The sequence below is a fragment of the Dipodomys spectabilis genome, unplaced genomic scaffold (assembly GCF_019054845.1).
Source record: "Dipodomys spectabilis isolate Male_0828 unplaced genomic scaffold, ASM1905484v1 ptg000001l, whole genome shotgun sequence".
NCBI classification, from domain to species: Eukaryota; Metazoa; Chordata; class Mammalia; order Rodentia; family Heteromyidae; genus Dipodomys; species Dipodomys spectabilis.
This window is the reverse complement of record NW_024870678.1, coordinates 5,447,011-5,471,864: the sequence shown is the minus strand read 5'-3', so window position 1 is coordinate 5,471,864 and position 24,854 is coordinate 5,447,011. Positions and strand designations below refer to the sequence as shown.

The 24,854-nt window shown below is 37.8% G+C and overlaps 1 protein-coding gene across 1 annotated transcript in view; it reads left to right on the top strand.

Moving 5' to 3' along the window:
• The window catches only part of Lama4 (laminin subunit alpha 4), a 143,109-nt gene that overhangs the window by 86,943 nt on the left and 31,312 nt on the right, over window positions 1-24,854 (top strand). The window contains exons 14-19 of the mRNA XM_042670479.1: window positions 4,230-4,378; window positions 12,179-12,320; window positions 12,904-13,000; window positions 19,527-19,643; window positions 21,451-21,630; window positions 22,570-22,709. Coding sequence (XP_042526413.1) covers window positions 4,230-4,378; window positions 12,179-12,320; window positions 12,904-13,000; window positions 19,527-19,643; window positions 21,451-21,630; window positions 22,570-22,709 — 825 coding nt within the window. The remainder of the gene's footprint in view (window positions 1-4,229; window positions 4,379-12,178; window positions 12,321-12,903; window positions 13,001-19,526; window positions 19,644-21,450; window positions 21,631-22,569; window positions 22,710-24,854) is intronic.

The window sequence follows — 24,854 nt, the reverse complement described above, 5'->3', positions numbered from 1 at the left end:
GAGTTCCAATTACATGAGCAAGGTAATGAGTACATTTCTTATCAAACAGTTTTTATTGTAAAAATAGTGTACAGAGGGGTTACAGTAAAGTATGTAAGGTAAAAAAAAAAAAACTTTTTAGGAGGAAAAACTTTCCAAAGCTCATGGAAGAAAATGATTATAAAATTAGTTCATTTGGAAAGAATATCAGATTAAAGTGGCGTGATTGCCATCTCCTTTCTGTGGTAACCTCAGCACCACACACTCTGTTACCTCCAACTGCCATCACTTCCTTTAGTATCATCAACGTCTCTGTGGATAAGCCACCAACAGTCTGACCTCTAGCTCCATCCGCTTCTCTCTGGCAAGCTTTTCCTCCAGCCCTCTCTGTTCCCATTCTGTGACCTTGCCTAGCTCTAGTCAGCAATAGCAATTCCTCCTCCAAAATACTGCTTTCAAGCTCCTCTCTCCCTAAGCACAACCTCTCATCTCATTTACTCTAGAACGACCAGGCCAACTATTCCATGGTTACAACAAGTTCTCCTTGCCCCATTTCATCTCCTTTCCTCTCTCCTAAAACAACTAAAATTACTAATATACTCATTCTTTAAAAAAAAAAAAATACCTTTGAGCCAGGCACCAGTGGCTCACATCTGTAATCCTAGCTACTCAGGAGACTGAGATCTAAGTATCACGGTTGGAAGCCAGATTGGACAGGAAAGTCCATGAGACTCTTATCTCCAATTAACTAATCAGAAAAAGGCAGAAGTGGTGCTGGGGTTCAAGGAGTAGAGCTCTAGCCTTAAGAATAAAGAGGCTCGGGGCTGGGGAGGTGTCTCAGTGGTAGAGCTCTTGCCTTGCATGCATGAGGCCCTGGGTTCAATTCCTCAGCACCACATAAGCAGGGGGAAAAAAGCCTGAAGTGGCACTGTGGCTCAAGTGGTAGAGTGCTGGCCTTGAGCTGAAGAGCTGAGGGACAGTGCCCAGGCCCAGAGTTCAGGCCCCACGACCGGACCCAAAAATAAAAATAAAAAAGAACAATTCTAAAAAAAAAAAAAAAAAAAAAAAAAAAGAATAAAGAAGCTCAGCGGTAGCACCCAGGCCCAGAGTTCAAGCCCCAGGACCAATACACACACACACACACACACACACACACACACACCTTTAATTCTTTAATTTCCATATCTACCTGTTCCACAGTGTTGTCAAACTGGGAATCCTAACCCTGGATCATACACCCAAGCACCTGACCATACTGGTAGGAAACCTACCTCCACTTCTCTGAACTGGTTGTAATACTTCATGCTTGATTGAGAAATTAGAAACAACAAAGGACTTCCCCTCGTTTCTCCTCTCAATCTCTCTGCCCTGTAGCCACACTTCTGCATATAACACTTCTTGTTATATGTAAGTACGTTTCTCTGACTGTTTCTACAACACATTCTGAATCCCAGTCTTCCTCACCTTGAAAATAGGGTGACAGAGATCCACTCCTGAAGGTATGCCTCCATCTGCTCTACAATCATAAAATTGTTTTTAATTATATTCTATTACCTTTACGTAGTTTTACAAAGGAGTTACCATTCAACAAATCAATTTATGAGTACAATGTATCTTCATAAGTGTCACCCCTGCCCTGCTCACACCTATAATCCTAGCTATTCAGGAGGCTAAGATCTGAGGATCATGTTTCAAAGCCAGCCCAGGCAGGAAAGTCTAAAGACTTATCTCCAATTAACCACCAGAAAACCAGAAGTGGCACTGTGGCTCAAATGGTAGAGTATTCATCTTGAGCTGGAGCTCAGGGACAGTGCCCAGGCCCAGAGTACAGGATCCACAACCAACAATCAATCAATCAATCAGTCAATCAATTTCACCCTTTTATCATTTTTGCCCCATCCCTCCCAATCCAACTCTCTCCCGTCAATACATAGACTTATTCCGGTTCATCCTAGTTTTCAAATACAAGAGGAAAACAGTTGGAGAAAATCATTTAAAATACTGAGACAGAGAGAAAAAGAAAATAAGAGAGAGAAGAAATGAAGAGAAGAAGGAAAGAAGAAAAGAAATGAAAGAGAAATGAAAGAGACAATATGGAGGCTTGAAACTGTAGCTTAGTGGCAGAGTGCATGCTTAGCTTGCATGAGACCCTGGGTTCAATTTTTTGGCACCACATAAACAAAAAATAATAATTAAATAAATCATAGCTAAATCTTTTTTTAAAAGGAAAGAAGAAAGCTTATGTTCCCTGTAACTTCTGCCCCATTTCTCCACTCGCTTCATAGCAGAGTGTCTCAAGTCATTTGCAGATGCTCTTTCCACTGCCAGCACAGCCCACCATTGCTGTGGAACTCAGCCCATTCCACAAGGGATCCCATTGCTCTTCACTGATGCTATTCTCTCTGTTCTCTGTGTTGGAAATATATTTTAGGCCCTGCAGGCCATATTTAGCCTCTGTACCTTATTCTTCTCTGCTTTTTGTTTGTTTTTGCAACCCTCTGAAAATGTAAAATATATTATTAGCTCAGGGCTATGTGAAAACAGACTTTGAGCTGTATCTGGCAGTTGGTCTTACTGATACCAGCTCTAGATAATGAATGGCTGGGTAGGGCATGCTGAGCACTCTTTTCTACCTGTTCTTATTGCCTCGTGGCTTTACAGGATCACAAAGTGACAAGCTCACAATTTCCACCTCTAGCTACAACCAACCTCCACTGAGGTCCAAAATCACCTATCAAAATGCTTACATGACATTTTCAAGTCAAAATTCACTATTGTGGGTCACAAAAAAAACCTTGCCATTTATCTGTCATATATCAAACTTTAATTCTTTCTCAGTTGCAAACCCAACTGTGCAAATGCTATGAGGCTCCTGACTCATTTGCCTCTTTTCTTGCCCTCCAGATACTTTCCCAAATCAGTAGCAAAAAAACATCCTTTAAAAATAGAATCAGATTGCATTAGGTTTTCTACTATAGCCTCTAGGTGAGTTTTATAAGAAAACACATTTATTTCATCGTGGCTCATGAGGCTCTAAGCAACCTGGGCTTGCCACTTCTTTGACTTCATGCCCCATTCACTTCCTCTATCACTATGCTCCAGCCTTCCAAATTCCTCTCCTTTTTTTTCTATCACTATGCTCCAGCCTTCCAAATTCCTCTCCTTTTTTTTTAAGCATACTGTGCCTATTCTTACTGCAGAACCTTTGTACATGCTGTCCCATGTTTTCCTTGCACCATTACTCTCCATTCCATCCCAACTGTGGCATTTTATTCAAGGTATCTTTTACTTTCTGAAACTAACTTGTTCATTTATTTGATCAGCTACCTGCTTGTTATCTGTACCTTCCCATTAGATTATAGATTCTTTAAGGGTGGAGACTCTCTTCATAAGAATTCTATCCCCTAAAAGAAGATCTGGCACATAATAGGTAGATAGTAAATACTTGTTAAAGGAGGAGTAAAGGGGGAATGGCCATACTATATTTTTTGTATTTATATAATTCAAAGCAATTTTTTTCAAAGCGTTATTCTACAGATGATCAACAAAAAGATTAGAGGTTCAATATATCTCTAAAAATAAATCCTATGTGCTAAGAACTGTGCTACATTGTAGAAATGGAAAAATAAATTACAAGTACCTCATTGCTTATTAAGATTACTGTAATCTGGTAAATGAAATAATTCCCTGAAATGACTACCATAATGTGACACAAGGATACTAGGATTGTAGGTCTAGGGTTCAGATGAAAACCAAGGAAGGCCACTTCACAGCTGAATTTCAGCTAAGAAGTCAGCCAAATGTTTTGGCCCCTGTATTTTATAACTGGGTATCATTAAGTGAACTTCTCTGATTGGGAAGAAGCCAGACTGCAAAGGCTGGAATACAAGTTAAAAATAGAGACAGTAAATGTAAACAACCTTTTGGGAGATTTTGTTTTAATGAGAATAGAAAGAGGTAGTAGAATAAAAAGGAGATGGGCAGATAATGAGAGGGTTCTTTTTAGTCTTATTTTTAGAAAGAAAGTGTCAGAAATGTCTGAGTCATAAGGAAACAATCAGTAAAGAAGAAAGAGATGAAAATGCAGGAGAAATGGTTAAATGTCTACTTTTACAGTATTTTAAGCCTGAAATGTACTGAACTTCATGATATGAAAGAGTAGAGATTATTTTTATGTGTCTATTTCCTCGGGAAAATGTTCAAAGTTCCTCTAAGTTTGATTCACTTCATTTTAAATGCTTTTTCTTTAGAATGCATCAGGCATTTATGCAGAAATAGATGGAGCCAAAAATGAACTACAAAGAACATTATCTAACCTTAGCAACCTCAGTCATGATTTAGTCCAAGAAGCTATTGACCATGCCCGCAACCTTCAGGAAGAAGCTGATGAGTTGAGCAGGTAACATCTTTTTTATTGTCAAGGTGATGTAGAGAGGGGTTACAGTTACATAAGTAAGGTAATAAGTACATTTCTTGTCAAACTCGTTACCCCTTCCCTCATTTTTCTCCTACTTTCCCTCCCACCAAGCCCCCAAGTTGTACAGATCGTTTCCAACATATTGTCTTGTGTATCTCACTGTTGCATTGGTTCCCCCCTGTCCTTTGTGTCACCATTCTGTTGTCCTCCTTCCCTTCCCCAATTCTGATAAACGTATATACAGTACCAGGGTACCAAAATCAAATACAGAGGGGATATACCATAGGGGGAAGAACATACAAAAGAAACAAAAAAATCATATAGTACATTAAAAATAACAACAAACAAAAACCTATTGGAGTTCATTTCATTTAACATCATCTTATATGGTCATGTGTACATAGCTATTGAGCTATTCTGCTCATCTGTTAATATTACCCTAGACATATACTAATTAGGGAAACCATGGGAACTATGTTTCTTTGGATCTGGCTTACTTCACTTAATATGATTTTTTTCCAAGTCTTTCCATTTCCTTACAAATGGGGCAATGTCATTCTTTCTGATGGAGGCATAGAAATCATATATATATATATATGCCATATTTTCTTGATCCATTCACCTACTGAGGGGCACCTGGGTTAGTTCCATATCTTAGCTATGGTGAATAATGCTGCAATAAACATAGTTGTGCTGGTAGCTTTAGTGTGACCTGATTTGTGATCATTTGGATAAATGCCCAAAAGTGGGATTGCTGGGTCATAGGGGAGCTCTATCTGTCATCTTTTGAGGAACCTCACCTTCCAGAGTGGTTGAAAATTTATACTCCTATCAACAATGCAGTAGCATTCCCTTTTGGCCACATACCTTCCAGCATCTGTTGTTATTAGATTTCTTGATTATAGCCATTCTAACTGAGATGAGGTAGAGTCTCAATGTAATTTGATTTGCATTTCTTTTATGGCTAGAGAAGTTGAGCATTTTTTAATGTCTATTGGCCATTCTTATTTCCTCTTCAGAGAAGTCTCTCTTTAAGTCTTTAGCCCACTTATTAATGGTACTATTGTTTCTTTGAGGATTTGTTGTTGGGAGATTTAATTTTTTGAGTTCTAAGTATATTTTAGATATGAAGCCCTTGTCTGTTGTATGGCTAGTGAAGATCTTCCTCCTAATCCATGGACTTTCTATTGATCTTGCTAGCTTTGCCATGCAGAAGCTCTGCAGTTTAATGTAATCCCACTTGTCCAAGCTTTCTTTGTTTTGTTGTGTTTCTGGGTCTCTTTTTAAGAAAATTTCAGCCTGTACCAAGGAGCCCTAGAGTTTCTCCTGTTCCTTCCTGTAATGTTTCAGGGTGTCTGCTTTGACTTCGAGGTCTTTGATCTATTTGGAGTGGATTCTGGTGCAGGTTGATAGATAATGATCTAGCTTTAGTTTTCTATAGGTGTTAAATCAATTTTGCCAGCACGATTTACTGAAGAGACTGTCTTTCTTCCATTCTAATTTTTTGTTTCCTTTATAGAAGATTAGGTGGTTATATATCTGCAGGTTCATTTCTGGGTCTGCAGTTCTATTCCATTGGTCCTAACGTCTGTTCTTGTGCCAGTACCAAGCTGTTTTGATTACTATGGCTTGTAATAGAGTTTTGGTATTGATATTTCTTCAGCACTCTTCTTTCTGCTAAGGATTGTTTTTTCTATTTGGGGTCTTTTATTGTTCCATATGAATTTTTGGATTGCTTCTTCTATTTCATTAAAGAATGAGGTTTGGATATTAACGGGTATTGCATTGAATTTGTAGACAGATGTTGGCAGTATTGCCATTTTCATGATTGTAATCCTCCCAATCCAGGAGCATCGTGGGTTTTTCCACTTCCCCAGTTCTGCTTTAATTTCCTTTTTCAAGTTTTTAAAGTTTTGATCATAGAAGTCCTTCACTTCTTTCGTTAAGTTAATTCCTAGGTATTTTAGTTTTTGTGGGGCTGTTACAAAAGGAGTTGCTTTCCTGATTTCAGCCACACTCTTCTCATTATTAGCATACAGAACAGCCATTGATTTTTGAGGGTTAATTTTAGACTCTGCTACTTTGCCAAAGTTTCAGATCAGCTCGAGTCCATGGGGTTCTTTAAATACAAGATCATGTCATCTGCAAAGAGGGAGAGTTTTACTTCATCTTTCCCTATTTAGAACCCTTTTATGTTTGCATCTTGTCTTATTGCTGTAGCTAGGCATTCTAATACTAAATTGAAGAGAAGTGGAGAGAGTGGACATCCTTGTCTCATTCTGAGTTTAGAGGAAATGGCTTTAGTTTTTTGCCATTAAGTATAATACTGGCTGTAGGTCTGTCACATACAGCCTTTATTGTATTGAGGAATGTTCCATGGATTCCTAGTTTTTCCAGAGCCTTCATCATAAAGGGGTGTTGGATCTTGTCAAATGCTTTTTCTGCATCTATACAGATGACCATGTGGTTCTTATCCTTGCTCATGCTGATGTGATGAATTACATTAATTGACTTGCATATATTGAACCAGTTTGCATCCCTGAAATGAATCCTGTTTGATCACAGTGTATGATTTTTTTTTGATGAATTGTTGAAGTCGATTGGCCAGAATTGTGTTGAAAAGTTTTGCATCGATGTTAATCAAAGAAATGGGTCTATGGGGGCTGGAGGTTTAGCCCAGCGGAAGGGCACCCACCCAGCACGTGCAAGGCCCTGGGTTCAGTCCTCAGCCCTGGAAAAGAAAAAAAAAAGAAATGAGTTATAGTTTCTTTGATGAGTCACTGACTGTCTTGGGAAGAGGGTTATTATGGCTTCATAGAAAGAGTTTGGTGGTGAACTTTCACTTTCAATTTCATTGAAGAGTTGGGGGAGTATTGGTGTGAGTTCTGCTTTGAAGGCCTTGTAGAATTCAGCTGTGAATCCATCTGGTCTCTTTCTTGGATAGGAGTTCCCTTATTGCTGTTTCTATCTTGATGCTTGATATAGGTCTGTTTAGTTGGTTTAAGTCCTCTTGGTTTAGTTTTGTCATAACAATATTTGCTAGAAATTCTTCCATTTCTTCCAGATTCTCACATTTGTTTAAGTATTCCCTTATAAAGTTCTGAATCTTGGTTGTTTCTGTGGTGATGTTTCCATTCTCATCTCTGATTTTGTTCATTTGGGTGTATTCCTTTCTTTTTTGGTAAGATTTACTAAAGGGTCTGTCAATTTTATTAATTTTTTTCAAAGAACCAACTCTTTGCTTTGTTGATTCTTTCTATGTTTTCTGGGGACTCTAATTCATTTAACTCCAATTTAATTTTAATTATTTGTTTCTATCTACTGGATTAGGGTTTGGCTTGTTGCTCTTTTTCAAGGAGTTTCAGGTGCATCATTAAATGGCTGGTTTGAGATTTCTCCAATTTGTTGATGTAGGAACTGAGAGTACTACCTTTGCTGTGTCCCAGAGGACCTACTAATTTGTATGTTCATTTTTGTTAAATATCATGAACATTTGAATTTCCTTCCTAATCTCTTCTATGACCCACTGGTGGTTCAACACTGTGTTGTTCAGCCTCCATGTGTTACAGGATTTTCTTTGGTGGCTTTTGGTGTTGACTTCTAATTTTATTCCCTTGTGGTCTGAGAGAATGCAGGGAATAAATTCGGTGTTTCTGAATTTGACACATTTGCTCTGTGATCTAAAATGTGGTCTGTTTTGGAGAATGTTCCATGTGCTGCTGAGAAGAACATGTATTCTGATTCTGTTGGGTGAAATATTCTGTAGATGTCTGTTAAGTCTACTTGGTCTATGCAGTTGTTTAGATCTGAGCTTCTCTGTTGAGTATTTTCCAGGTTGATCTATCCAGCAGGAAAATTGTTGTGTTAAAGTCACCAACAATCAATGTCTTTGAATTTATATGTGATTTTAGGGAAAGTAGTATTTCTTGGATAAATTTGGGTGCTCCAGTATTTGGTAAATAGATATTTAGGACTGTTATATCCTCCTGTAGGAGAGATCCCTTTATTAGTATGTAATATCCTTTTTATCTCTTCTCACTAATTTTAATTTGAAGTCTATGTTATCTAATGTTAGGATTGCAACTCCCACCTGTGTATAGGGGCCATTTGCTTGGTAGGTTTTGTTCCAGCCTTTCACTTTAAGAATATGTTTGGGGGCTGGGAAGGTGACTTAGTGGAAGAGCACTTGCCTTGCATGCTTGAGACCCTGGGTTTGATTCCTCAGCACCACGTAAGCAAAAAGCCGGAAGTGGCGCTGTGGCTCAAGTTGTAGAATGCTAGCCTTGAGCTGAAGGACAACGCCCAGGCCCAGAGTTCAGGCCCCACGACTGGACCAAAAAAAAAAAAGAATATGTTTGTTTTTGTGGGCAAGGTGTGTCTCTTGAAGGCAGCAGATAGAAGGATCTTGCTATTTGATCCAACTAGACAATCTGTCATTTAATTGAAGAGTTAAATCCATTAATATTGAGAGCTAAGATTGAGCAGTGTTATCTACCTGCCATGATATCCACCTTCTTAGGGCCTGTGCCTACTGAGTTCTTCATGTGATTCTCTGATTCTCTGTTTATGAGCCATTTCTCTGCCTTTATCATGGCAGGTAACATCTTAATGTGAGGCATACAGATATCTACAAGGTTTAAGTTCCACATGCCAGAATTACTAGGATTCAGGTGGGCTGGGGTTGGGTTTACTTATTTTTTGGTTTCTTAACAATTCACTCAGAGAGCCAATCATCATTTATTGCAATTGTTTTGTAGAGAGAGATTTTGTATGGTTTTTTTAGTCTGTTGGGTTAGAGGCCTGTGCCTTTTGGAGAATGGTGCAGATGTCTGGGGCCAGGTCGGTCATTATTAATAGGGTGGCCTAAGGCAATTTGATGAGAGGCATTAAATGAGACCCTTCACGTGATACATTTCTACCATCATCACTGACTTATTTCATCTCCGACATGTGCTTTCCCCACCCAAGTATCTTAAGTTAATTGGAAGCTGTTAAATAACTGACTTCCAGTAAGTACTCTAGTCTTTCTGTGGTACCCCGTGGGAACTATTTGATTTCAACACCTATGAAGAAAAAAATCAATTGACAATTTTCCTCACAGTGTCTGGAAGAGAGTCCTGCACCCTGTGGGCACTTGAATTAATGTTAATTGAAATATACTGCAAAATTGGAATTGAATTCATGACCTTGAAATAATAGGTAAATAATAAGATCATTATAGAGGAAGACTACAGATTTGGCAGTGAGAAACAAGGACTCATGAAGACCATGAGTAAAATAAGAACCAATATTAACTTCTCAAAACCTTTTTATTCCTATCTGCCAAATTTTTCTAACACCCTTTGAAATCTCAGAGGCATGGCAGGAATGGGGGAAAAGAAGGACTTAAAATCTTAGTGTGTGAAATAGTTATATCTATCCCAATGTTATACCCCTACGAAATGTGGTTTGTGTGTGTGCACACACATGTGTGCACTTACATATGCATACATATACACACACACATGAACACATACCAGTTAGTACTGGGCTTGAACTGAGGTCTTGGGCTCTGTCCCTTAGTTTTTTCATTCAAGGTTTGTGCTCTACCTTGAACCACAGCTCTACCTTCCAGTTTTTTGGTGGTTAACTGGAAATAAGAATCTCACTGACTTCCCTGCCAAGGCTAGTTTCAAACCATGATCCTCAGTTCTCAGTCTCCTGAGGAGCTAGGAGCCACTGGTACCTGGATGGAAATGTGCTTTTGCTGAAGGCAACAAAATGGACTTAAATAAAATGCTGGTTTTGATAATATACTAGATAGATAGATAGATAGATAGATAGATAGATAGATAGATAGATAGATAGATAGATAGATGAGAATTAGTTTTAAGATACAGCCTATGGCCCTCTTGGTCATTCCTTCTTCATCACTCTAACTATGTCCCACTGACTAAGATCCCAAACATAGCTTCTCCCAAGTCACACTTTACAGAGTGTTCCAGAATGCTTCCAAGGACATACTACACATTGCACATAAAATATAACCAGAATTCAAAATCATCCTGAAGTCCTTTTATGCTTAGTGTATGTCTGATTGAAACTATTCATGAAAACACTCAAATTTATAGACATCTCCTTTTTAAAATGTTAATTTTTAGTGTGTTTGATAGACACAGTAATGTGCATGTTATCCTCCAACAAAGACAGATTTATTTCACTGAGAAGCTTCCATTTCCAAAGCACTTTTAAAATATTGATCCACTGTGTTTTGTGCCTGGCAATATCAATAAAGTAATAAAGTCTTTGTTTCCAGCTCTTTGCTACTTCTAATATCCTAGCCAGCAAAATCTTAAAACATATATTTATAAATATTTGTAATATTTTGTCCCTTTTCAGCTTTTTTCTTTTTATAAGTTTTTAATCTACCTTCTCAAGTTTTACTCTCTGAACCATTTCTAGGAAGCAGGGGAAATAAGGAGAAGAACTTGCAAGCATTTTGGATTAGAGCCACCTTTACAATGCAAGCTAGAATATGATTTTCATAAGCCATACCCACTTTTGCTTTGATTAGTCTTATTTTTCCTTAAAATAAATTTAAACTGCATTGGTAGAAAGACTAGCAGCAGCATTTTTATTATTCCTATTTATTTTCTTCTCATTTAAAAATGGAAGAGTAAACTTTTTTTGTTTTGATTAAAAAAAAAAACAATTTTCCTAATAGGTAAGTTAGTCCTGCCACCAGGGAGATAGAATGGTTGGCGAACTTGGAAAGAAGAGCATGAAATCACTGAGGAGATGTAGAGGAAGTCCCTCAGAGCCTAAAAGAGCAATCCAGGAGTGGACCAGTAAAGGAAGAGGTGCAGAAACAGTGGACTGAGATGATGGTTCAGGTGGTTTGAAAAGAAAAGTCTGCAGGAAATGTGCAATGTCATCTCCTGACTGGGTCACAGAGAAGCTTCGAAAGCTTATTGATGAATAAAATGATCATTGGCCTCAGTATTTACAACCAAAAGGAAAAAATCCCCAAGAACAGATAAGTTGAAGACTACATAAAATTGAGATGAAAGATAGAGGATGACCTGTGGAACTCAGAGTCATGTTTGTATTATAGAGGAATAAGATTAATTTGGCGATAAAATAAATTATGTAGACACACATAGAGTTTACAATTACAATTCAGGAAGCAGTTTATAATAATAAACCTGAAGCTTCCTGGATGTGCAGGATGGTAAGCATTTACAGACTTAATCACTGGTAGGCCTCATATCGATCATTTGAGGCCATACTGATCTTAGCCACCATATGTGAGAGTGCCCAGTGCATGGTGGGTGATCAGTTAATAATCAGTGAACTGTACACCTAAAAAGGGGAAGAGGAGGAGAACATGGAGAGGGAGGGCAGAGGTGAGGTCAGACTGAGGCAAATCTTCACAGAGCAACATGTGCCTTCTCTCTCAGCCGCATCTCTTATGGAGAGAGAGTAACAATGCTGATTCGGACAAGGGGCTGGTGAGGATGACCGCAGGTTCATGTCTTCACCTGACCGCCACCATATAAATACATGATTCTTTCCTTTTACAGCAGCTTTAGTTAGGCAGCAGCTGCCATATTCCCAAATGGGTGACATGTTGGAGGTAACATGGGCAAAGGAATGCTGACATGATGCGCCCCTAAGCAAGGGTGGCTCAGAAAAACCTTCCATAGACATTGAATAATCATCGGGAGGCATCTGTGATCCTTAAAGATAGCCCCATTTCCCCCAGGAGACCAGAGAACTAATGACAGATTGGTCTATTAACAGACGTTTGCACAGTTCGGATATGAACGGGCTGGTGCAGAAAGCCTTGGATGCATCGAATGTCTATGAAAATATTGCCAGTTATGTTGATGAAGCCAGTGAAAAGGCGGAATTTGCTTTGAATATCACTGAGAGAATTTATGATGTAAGTATTTCCCTTTTCTAAGATAGATCTATATGTTACCTTTTACCATTTTAATCATTTTATTTCCCAGTATCATCTCATGAGCTTCCAATGTAAAGTAAAAATGACAGAAAGGCAACTAAGAAAAGACCATTTTATGCCATGAAGATTTCAGTTTGAAAGTTTTCCAAACTATATGTATCTCAACCAGTGAATACTAGTTTCTTTAATTGCTTAGTAACCCAAGTTCCTGAAAAAATGTATTGAAGACTAGTTTTTAATGATAAAGGATATGCTTTATATGTGCATTCAGATTATTTCTTACTTGTATCATTTATTAAGTAGCTTGTATGCAACAAATACTCTGAGGGAGCCATAGATGGAGCACTGTTCTGGGTATGTGGAATTTTCCTGAGAAATCCAAATACTTATCCTGAAAATTCTAAGGGCTTTGTTTTTTTCATGTTAGTATTTGACCTTAATTTTAAACTATGAAAATTAAGCTTTGGCTCAGTGCCTAGCAGATACATTGTGTCATTTAAAACTATGGTAAGTTGATGTTTCTTCTATTGTCATTCTTTCTTTCTCCCCACTTCCCTTGTAGGCTGTGAGTGGGATTGATACTCAGATCATTTACCATAGAGATGAAAGTGACAACCTTCTCAACCAAGCCAGAGAACTCCAAGATCAAGCAGATATCAGTAAATATCTCACCGGTCTCTCCTCCTTCTGCCTCCTTCCTTCATACACCTAATTCAGAGATTTCTAAAATCTAGGCTTAAAAAGTAATTAATATTGCAACTGAATTATTCACCAATAGCTCCTGCTTTGATATCTTAAAGTAAATTATAATGAAAAATAGCCTGTATCTAGAAAAACTGCATGGAAACATATTAATCTATGCTGAATATTCTTACTCGTCAAATAGATTCATAGCCACTGATTAATAGACTCTTAACCAAGTACTAATTTTTAAATATGCACTTAACTGTAAAACTATTCTTATTCCTCCTTAAACAATTTGGAAGGCCCTTGAAATATTCTACTCTGTAGGAATGGATCATCCTTCTGAGAGTCGGTCAGGATGGCAAGGTGTCACAAAGCCGTCTGGTTACTTGGGCTTTCTTGCAGCTGGTGTTTCACAGTTGACTGCATAGAAATGTTGTAGCTGCTAACTAAACCAAACAAATTCAAGAATGAGATAGGGAAGGAAAATACAAATGAGCAAACACTATGGCTCAAGCTTCTAACCCTAATTACTTTGGAGGGAGAATTTAAGGATTGAGGTTCAAGGCTAGTCCTCTCCCCCCACACCCCAGGCCACAAAAAAAAACAACAACAAAAAAAAAAAAAAAACAAACAGTGAGACTCTTATCTCCAGTTACCCACCAGAAAACCAGAAGTGGCACTGTGGCTCAAGTGATAGAGTGCTCTAAGAGCTCAGGGACAGCACCCAGGCCCAGAGTTCAAGACCCATGACTGACAAAAAAAAAAAAAAAAGCTTGAAGACCACACCCTGCCCTGAGTTCAAGTTCCAGGACTATGCGCACGAGCGTGTATGCACGCGCGCGTGCGCGCACACACACGCACACACACACACACACACACACACTCCCATATTGTCTACCAAATCACTCTGTATCCATATCTTTGAATATTTTACAGATTTAGTCACTTATTTCATGATCTTTTTTGGTTAAAATCTCTTCATAAAAGAGACAGTGGAAAGGGACTCAGGACTATGTGGTTCAGGACTTCATAAGACTATCTCCTTTTGACAATAATCATGTTTGTGATATCAATTCAAGTTTTCATCTTAAACAATTATCATTTGCTGAGCAGCATTATAATTTTAGCTTACTATTTATTCATCCTTAAATGAATTTCAATCATGAGTAGACTTACTTTTCAACTTTTAAAAATTCATTATCTAGCTAGGCACCAGTGACTCACGCCTGTAATCCTAGCTACTCAAGAAGCTGAGATCTGAGGATAGCAGCTCAAGCCAGCCTGGCTAGGAAAGTCCGTGAGACTCTTACCTCCAATAAACTACTCACAAAAAGCTGGAAGTGGCACTGTGGCTTAAGTGGTAGGACTCTAGTCTTGAGCAAAAAGAAGCTCAGGGACAGTGCCCAGGTCCAGAGTTCAAGACCTGGGACTGGCAATTAATTAATTAATTAATTATCTATATCAAACAGTTAACAATGCACAATAAACTCAGGAAGCTGATATTTAAATGAACCTTGTATAGAAAATGTTTGTGTAAGACAGCAAATTCCAAAAGGACACACTTTTAACCAGACATTTCTTCTGATAAACATCCAACACAAAATATATTTTATCCTATTTTTACCATGAGTTCCAAAAAACAGTTAAGAATATTCTTACTCATTATTTCAAAGACTGTTATTTGCAGTAATAGGAACAAGTCTTTTTGTAAGAAAAAGATGACCAAAGCTGACCTACAAAGAACATAAGATCTAATAGAACTACATGTATACAAAAGCATAATAACTTTAATCAGCAAGTAAATTTTTCCCATGAAGAAATCTTCAGCCCCCACCCCCACCTGAATGACTTGAAACAATTAAATAATAAATAGCAACCTGAGCTGGGCTCCAGTGTCTATAATCCTAACTACTCAGGAGGCTGAGATCTGAGGATCAGGGTTCAAAGCCGGCTGGGATAGGAAAGTCTGTGAGACTCTTATCTCCAATTAAATCACAGAAAAATCTGGAAGTGGTGCTGTGGCTCAAGTGGTAGAGCATTAGCCTTAAGCAAAAGAAGCTCAAGGACAGTGCCCAAACCTGAGTTTAAACCTCAGGACTGGGAGAAAAACCAAAACCCACTGGTATACAATCCTTTCTGGGAAAAAGAGAAAGGATAAATCTCTCCATCTCATTTTATAAAGCCAACAAAATTTAAATATTACAACCTGAAAAAAATATATAAAAAAGAAAAACAATGCAAGCTGAATTATTGTAGAGTTACAAATCCTGTCGGTATTAACAAATCAAATGTAGCATATACAGATATGGTAACACATGATGACTAACTTGAATTTTCTTCAGAATTTCAAAGTTGATTTAACATTTAAAACTAATTCATCACTTTATGGAATTCATGAGAAAATTCATATGATCACCTCAATACAGGAAAACTATTTAATAAAGAAAAACCCATTCATGATTCATTATTTAAAGTCTTAGTAAACCAAGAATACAAGGATACTTTCATAATCTACTGAAGAATAAAAATATTCAGGAAACATATTAGCAATAAAATATTTAAAGCCTTTCTTTCCACAAAGACTTGAAACAAAACAAGGATATGCCCATTACAATTCAATGTGTAAAAATCCATTTTAATTTTATGTAAATCACTGGAAACTACTTTTTTAAATCACACTATTTGCAATGAAATCAAACTCATAAGGGGGAAAAACTAATGAAAAGGTGCTAGTATCTTGTACATCTACACAAAAACTATTATGTATTACTGAGAGAATAAGAACTCTAAAGAAAAGATGTTCTAAATAAGAGGTTAAAGTCTAAAGAAGAATATTTTAAGAGTATTTTAAAAAATTTAAGAGGGCCAAGAATGTGCCTTAGTGGTAGAGTGCTTGCCTAGCATGAATGAAGCCCTGGGTTCAATTCCTCTGTACTACATAAACAGAAAAAGCTGGAAGTGGTACTTTGGCACAAGTGTTAGAGTGTTAGCCTTAGGCAAAAGAAGCTCAGGGGCAGTACCCAGGCCTTGAGTTCAAGTGCCAGAAGTGGCAAAAAAGAAATTATAATAATTTTAGAATATTTAGCCATTAGATAATTTAGACTATTAGATGATATTTAGAATATTAGATAATTTAAGAATATTTTAAAAAACCATATTTATGGAGAAGACTCACTTGGCAAAAATAACTATTGATGCCAAAGTTAACTACAGATGAAATGTAATACTATACCAAGTAAACTATAAGGTGTGTGTGTCTGTGTGTCTGTGTGTCTGTGTGTCTGTGTATGCGAGTAGCATGATTCTAGAGTTTCCTTGAAAATAAGGAGGAAAGATATGGACACAAGAAGTCTGTCTTTATTGTGTTAAATGTACTATGTGATTTCTTTTTTGTTTGTTTCCTTTGCGTGTTTCTCTCCATGTAGCATATGCTCTGTTGTCACTGTACTTGATTTCGGTACCTTGCATTTTGTATATACATTTGTCTGATCTGGGGAGGAGAAGGGGTATAACAAAATGCTGAAACAAGGACAAAGGATGACCCATGGCAACAATTATACCCACAGGACAGAATATTGGAAACAAACTTTACAACTTTGGGAGTGGGGGTTAAGGGGTGAGGGGGGTGGGAAAGGGTGGGGAAGGAGTGTGGGAGGTGGGGGAGGGAAGGGATAGTGGGACAAAAACAAGGAAGGGGTAACAATGATCGACAAGTAATGTACTCATTGCCTTACTCATGTAACTTAACCCCTCTGTACAGCATCTTTAAATAAAAATGTAAAAAAAGAAAATAGGGAGGAATTTTTAATAGCCAAAAGAAATAATCTTGAAGAATGTAAGTTGGAAGACTTGAAACTATAAGGTATCAGAACTAATAACCTTAGAATGCTAAACAAAAATGAAAGATTACAGTACTTAATCATATCTTTTTATGCCCCAAGCCATCTTTTATTAAAGTATTTTTATCTTCAAGAAGTTGTACAAAGGATGCCATTCACCAAAGCAGTTTATAAATACAGTGCATCTTGATCAATGTCTCCTCTTTCAACATCCTCACCCACCCCTCCCAACCTATCTCCTCCCTCAATTTTCTTAATTTTAGGTTGAATCCTTTGCCATTTAGCAGAGCAGTTTATATATATAATGCATCTTTATCTGTGTCATCACTTCCACATCTTCATCCCAGTCCAACCTCCCTTTTCCCTTATATTTTTCAATTCTGTGGTATATACAGTGAACTTTTGCCTGCATTCTCTCCCCTTCCTCCTTTCATTTTTCTACACCACTCCCTTCCACCCCATCTTCCCATCTTGCAAGTACTCATTTCCTGGTGCTTATTTTGTTGGGCTTTGACAACAACTCTTTTTAAAGAATTACACTATGTGTGCTCTCCATAGTTAATTCATTTGTAACCCCTTGTTTATCATCTAGTGTGTTTATAGGCACATTTTAGCTACCACAAAAGAAGGAAAACATGCAACCTATGTTTCTCTGAGTCTGACTTAACTTCAATTAATGTAATTTTTTCCAAGTCTTTCCATTTCCTTATGAATGGTACAATATGATTCTTTCTGATGAGTAAGTAGAATTCCATTGAGGATATATACCACATTTCCTTAATCCATTCACCCATTGAGGGGTATCTGGGCTGACTCAATATCTTGGCTATGGTAAATAATGTTGCAATGAACATGGTTGTGCTGGTAGCAGTGTTGCCTTGTTTGTGCTCTATTGGAGCAATGCCCAGAATTGAAATTGCTAGGTCACAGGGAAGATCTATGTTTATTTTTTGAAGAATCTTCATACTGCTTTCCAGAGTGGTTGAACAAGCTTAAATTCCCAACAAACCCATAGACCTATAGCCATGTAATATTTGATAAGGAAGCCAAAAACATAGATTGGAAGAAAGACAGCCTTTGCAACAAATGGTGCTGACAAAATTGCTATCCACATGCAGAATACTGAAATGAGATCATTCTGTATTACCTTGCACAGAAACAATTTAAAATTAATCAAAGACCTTAATGTAAAGGGGTAGTAAACACTAGAGCTCCTAAGCACAGGTCAAAACTTTCTAAGTAAAGACCCAAAGTCACAACAAATTAAAGAAAGACTAGATAAATGAGATTTCATCAAACTTAAAAGTTTCTTCATGCAAAAGACATAACTAACAAGCTAAATAGAAAGCTCACAGAGTGGGAAAAGATTTTTACCAGTTATACATCAGACAAAGCTCTAATATACAAAATATATTCAAAGCTCAAAAAAATCAAACTCTAAAAAAATTAACCCTCAACAACAACCTAATTAATAAATGGGCTAATGACTTAAAGAGATATTTCTCAGAAGAAGAAGTAAAATGTATCAGTAAACACATAAATACTCAACACCTCTGGTCTTAGGAAATGCAAATCAAAACAACACTGGATTCTACCTAATCCCAGGTAGAGTGGCCAATAAAAAAAACTAACAATAACAAATGCTGGTGTGGATATGAACAAAAGGGAATTCTATTAATCGTATCTTGTTTTTCCATTGTGGGGCCTGAAATTGGGCCTGGGTGCTGTCCCTCAGCATTTCACCTCAAGGCTAGTGCTCTACCACTTGAGCCACAGTGCCACTTCTGGCTTTTTCTGCTTATGTGGTGCTGAGGAATCAAGCCCAGGGCCTCATGCATGCAAGGCAAGTACTCTACCACTGAGCCACCTTCCCATCAATCATATTTTTAATAGAATTTAAAACCAGACAACAGCAGAAAGAGATCAAACTCAGAATAATGGCCATCCTTGGGTAAGTGTAGACTCCCAAGAAGCATGGTGTATTCTAATAATGTTCTATTTTCATGACCTGAATGCTGTCTGTGCTCATCAAGCTAGGGATTTATAACATGTACCCTTTTCTAGTTATATGCTAGATTTTAATTAAAATGTTATTGAAGTGGCTCAGACCTGTAATCATAGCTATTCCAGAAGTTGAGATCTGAGGGCCTTGATTCAAAGCCAGCTGGGGCAGAAAAGTCCATGAGTCTCTTATCTCCAAAAAGCTGGGAGTGGGCTATAGCTCAAGTGGTACATGCTAGTCTTGAGCCAAAAAAAAAATGCCCAGGGACAGTCCCCGGGCACTGAGTACAAGCCAAAGATTCAGGATCCAAACCAATAAAAATAAAATAAAATAAAACATTTTTATATAATCACTCATCATCAAAGAGGTAAATTTCAGTTTTTTATTGATTGTGCTGTTGGATGCGATTCATCATATCTCTGGCTTTATTTCCCAAAGAAATTAGTATTATGGCATCTTAACTCACTCCCAACCGGTGTTACAAATTCTCTGCAATCCTGTACTTCTTACTGTAAATGGTGAAATGATATTCTATTTACAGAGTAGTCAGAATATTGTATATGAGTCTATTGTTGATCAGGATTTACACTGTTTCAATGGAGACTTTTTCTAGGCGTCTTCAACCCAGTGGTACATTTTGCTGTTGCTTCTCCATAGGCAATGAAGCAGCTGTAGCTGACACCAGCAGGCGTGTGAGTGGAGCTCTCTCAAGAAAGGATGTTCTTAAAAACATATTAAATGATGCTGTGAAGAGACTCCAAGCAGCAGAAAGAGGTAAAATTCACTTGAAAGTCTCAATTGTTTACTGGTATATAAAACTAATCTCTACAGGAGGATTAGGCAATTATCAATCTTAGTATATGTTTCTAAAAAGGACTTGTGAATATTTTTATGAATTAATATCCCTTTCTAGGGAGAAAATAACCAATATTCATTACCATGAAAAACTGTCCTAAAATACTAAAAAGAAGATAGAATGTATAAAAAGCTATAATCACCCTAAAGTGACTTTTATATCTGAGAGCATTTTCTTCCCATTTTCCTCTGTGCCTGAGCACATACTGAAGTGTTTTAATGGGTTCATGCTGTTCTACTTCTGGACAATCTGCTTTCTAGTGAACATCCGTCCTTGTTAACAAAATGCCCTAATTTGGCTGTTGACTTTCTCTGACCCCCACTTTAAACAGTTTCCCTCTGTTACATATCAAGTTATTCTTATCACCTAAGCAGGGAGATCAACAAGTCCAATGGAAAAAAGAGCAAACATTTTACCTAATCTGGACTTCAGGAGTATCTTAGAAAGCTGTGATTAGAAACAGATGTGCCTTCCTCCACAGAGTGAACATTAAGGCAGTGCTAGATGTGAATGTTTTGCTAAAAATGTGCACATCTTAGCCACAGGACTGTAGTCCAGCAAAGCTCTGCCCAGGGGAGTGGTGGTGAATGGAGAAACTTTGTTGTCAGCCATGCATCCAAACTACTGTTTATTGAGGCTTTGTGCAAGCTGAGTACAGAGTTAAGTGTTTTAGAGAACTTAGCTTGTGAGACATAAGTATCACTATTAACTCAAGGCTATAGGAGCCCTGGAGCTGGTGAAGGTTAGGGAACTTGTTCTAATTGGCATGAGTAGGAGGAAGCAGATCCAGAACCAATGATAGAATCCAGAGTGTGTGAGGTTGAATTGTTTCCTTGCTTTACAAATCTGAAGCTCTAACATCATTTAAGTCATCTAATTATTTTTATTATAGAACTAACACATGACCCTAATAGCAAAATAACAAATAAGAAAAACAAAGGACAAAAGTCACAGTCTCATCACTTAAACCAAAAATAATGTACATTGTTTTCATTTTCAGTATGTCATTTTATTTTGCCAGTCCTGTGCCTTGAACTCAGGGCCTCAGCACTGACCCTGAGCTTCTTTTGCTCAAGTCTAGCACTCTACAACTTGAGCCACAATGCCACTTCTGGCTTTTTTTTTCTGCTCATGTGGTGCTGAGGAATTGAACCCAGGGCTTCATGCATGCAAGGCAAGAGCTCTACCACTAAGCCACCTTCCCAGCCCCTGCCATAATTTTTTAAACAAAATGGGATCACACTATTGAAACTCTCTTATAAAATTTTTGCTAAGCCAGTCACTTTTTTAATTAATTTACTTCTGTAGTCAATGTAGCATCATTTTTATGGCCAAAGCATCCCAGGAGAATACTTTTCCATAAATGGAAGAGGTATTTGTGATGAATTTCAGACATAAGCCTAAGTTAAAAATCTCAAAATCTCATATGCATTTTCTCTGGGTCTCTCACTTGAGGAAATTTGTATCTCCCTTTTTTTTAAAGTTACCGCTTAATTTGAATACCTTTCAAGTCAATTCTTGGTTTTAATGAGACTGGAGTCTTGCAGATTCACTTATTAATACTCTGCATTTTTGTATACTTGGATTGTATTATAGTTAACATACATTTAAATATTCATTTCCCTTACTATTCCAAATCTTGAGGTCTAGTTTATCCCTGTGATTAACTGAGTATTGGTGTTCTCCAATAAACTCCAAAGTGAATGTCTTTGTGCTCTGTGGAAGGAGATGCTCAGCTGCGCCTTGGTCAGTCCAAGCTGGTCATCCAGGAGGCTAACAAGGCAATGATGGAGGTCCAACGGGTCACTGGCCCCATGGCTGGCAATCTCACAGACTGGTCACAGAATCTTCAAAGTTTTGACTCCTCAGTTTATAACACTGCTGTGGACTCTGCTAGAGATGCAGGTATGTCTTAGAGTTGACAGCTTAGATCCAAGTTGAACCACTAAAATCTACACACCTTTTGATGTAAAGCAGAAGCCAGGTGCTGGTGGCTCACAACTGTAATCCTAGCTACTCAGGAGGCTGAGATCTGAGGATCGAGGTTCAAAGTCAGCTAGGACAGGAAAGCCTGTGATACTCTTATCTCCAATAAACCACTCTGAAAAACAGAAGTAGCTCTGTGGTTCAAATGGTAGAGTGTTCACCTTGAGCTGAAGAGCAGAGTGAGAGACAACACCCAGGTCCAGAGTTCAAGCCCAATAACCAACAAAAAAAATGTAGAATGCTTCATTTAGAGTTTGGATTGGAATATTGTAGAAGTTAATTGAGAAAAAGAGAAAAATGTTACTCAGTCATCTATCTATATGCCAATATCTGTAGACATAAGAAATAAATGTGCATTTCATATAAATAGATGCTAGGTGTCTGTTGAAGTAAGTTTTTTCTTGGTGAAATAATAATAGTGGTTGTTTTCATCAGCGGAAGCTTTTGCTGAAACAGTAACAGCAGCAGAGTGATACCCACACAGGCTTCCTGGAAAACATTGCCCCTCTTCATTTTGTCCGGTGAATTCATGGGCACCTGTTAAGTCATTTATAGAGAAATCAAGTGGAATCTGTGCTTGGTGATTAAAGAGACATGTGTACATTTGTTATGGATCCCGCCCTTGAGCAATGTGCATTCTAAGTTAGCCTATTCTGCTTTCAACTTATACCAATAGGTAACCTAAATATCACAAAGTAGAAATGGATTATACCTTGGACTTTAAACTATTAATTTGATAGGATGAAAAATAACTTCTCACATTCTACTAAAAGTCATCATGTGCTTGTTGTCTTGTCACTTGATTCCCGAAATAGATGTAATATTCAGCTATTTACTCTAGCGACTTTTTTACTGCAGTAAGAAATCTGTCGGAAGTTGTCCCTCAGCTCCTGGATCAGCTTCGTACTGTTGAGCAGAAGCGGCCTGCAAGCAATGTTTCTGCCAGCATCCAGAGGATCCGGGAGCTCATCGCTCAGACCAGAAGTGTTGCCAACAAGGTAACTGCTGAGAGGTCTCATAGTCACTCAGTTATAATGAGAACACAAAGCTGAGCTCCAACTCCTTGGGAAGCTCCTGGGACCTGAAACCTCCCTTCTATATAATCCGACACACAGAGTTCTTAGAATCGCAGAAGGAATTTTGAAAAAAATGAAACAATGTCTGTGCCAGAGCGAGAACACACGCACACACACACACACACACCTATGCAAACATATATATGTATATGTACCTATGCATAAATGTGTGTATATACACACATGTACATATATACGTATACACATGTGTACGCATATGTATTTTTTGTGTGTGCCAGTATTAGGGCTTCAGTCAGAGCACTGCATTCTCTCTTAGCTTTTCCTGTTCAAGGCTGGAGCTCCATTACTTCAGCCATACCTCAACTTCTGCTTTTGGCTGGTTAATTGGAGATATGAGTCTCTCAGATTTGTTGTCTGCCAGAGCAGGCTTTAAACTGCAATCTTCTGAGTATCTAGGATTACAGACATGAGTTAACTAGTGCTCAGCCTCAAGATCGATATCTTTTTAAAGTTGCTAAAATATTGTAATGCGTAGCATGGATTCAGAACCACAAAGTTAATCTAGTCAGCAAAGCTCACATAACAAACAAAATCAAGTGCTAATGAAAAAGACTCAATTCAACATTATCATTTGCTACTTTAACAGCTGCACAATTCTAATCTTGCCCATCTGTCCTACCTCTTCAAGAAATTCTCTGGTCCACACATGGGTTATGTGAAGCTTTTATGGAGCACTCCATATGCTTAGCTGTCCTCATCCAAGTACCAGCTAATTGAAGAAACACAATAAGGACTCATTTCTGAGTTTCTTTTACAGGAACAACCTAGGAACAAAGACACTAGAGCCAGTGTTTATATAAACATCCTGACACAATAATCTAACACAGAGTTCTTAGAGTCACAGAAGAATTTTGAAAAAGATAAAACAATTTCTGCTCCCAACCTCAGAGCAAGAAGATCTCAACATACAAACACACATACACAACACACATACACACTGGTATATAAGCATATATACATACACACATCTATACATATATGTGTATATATATACCTATAAACCCACATGCATCTATATATACATACATATACACTACACTCATTACACACACACACACACACACACACACACACACACATATCTTTTTGTGTGTGCCAGTGTTAGGATTTAAAGTCAGAGCCTTGTATTCTCTCTTGGCTTTTTCTGTTCAAGACTGATGGTCTACCACTTCAGCTGTTCCTTAACTTCTGGATAATTATAGTTAATAATAATTATAATAATTAATGGGTTTTGGTGTGGCAATGTAGGGCCTGGTAACTCTTTTCAGTTTGATTTTTATTGATCTATGGGCTGGCCTCACCTTTTTTACCACCAAATTATACACTTTTCATTTTCACAATGAAGAACAGGGCACTGTAGAGAAAGAGTAAGAGCTTAACTATTTTATAATGATGGAGATTATTTTGCTAACTATATCCAACTTTTAAATGGTATGTGATAAATTGCCCTATATCACCTTATTTGGATAGCTCAGTGAATTTTTTTTTTTTTTTGGTCTGATCATGGGACCTGAACTCTGGGCCTGGGCACTGTCCCTCAGCCCTTCAGCTCAAGGCTAACACTCTACCACTTGAGCCACAGTGCCACTTCCAGCTTTCTTTTTCTGCTTATGTGGTGCTGAGGAATCAAACCCAGGGCCTCATGTACGCAAGGCAAGCACTCTACCACTGATCCACCTTCCCAGCCCAGCTCAGTGAATTTTTGAAAGAAGGTTTCTCTTAAGGTATATTAAAGAAATGTTATGTTAAAAGCTACATTTCCTGTTACTCAGCCATCTAAGTAGCAAACAATCACAGTTTAAAGTGAACTTGAGTAAACAAATCTAAAAGACTCTTATCTTTGGTTAATCAGCAAAAAGCCAGAACTGGAGGCATGGCTCAAGTGGTAGAGGACCAGCCATGAACAAAAAAAGCTCAAGGCCCTGAGTACTAGGGAAAAATACTAGGTTTCTATGGAGGCTTTCTTGTAATATCATTTATATGGAATTATAGCTTTGGGGACTTAGTCACCTAAAAGCATTTTCTAAAAAGAGTCTTAGCCTACAG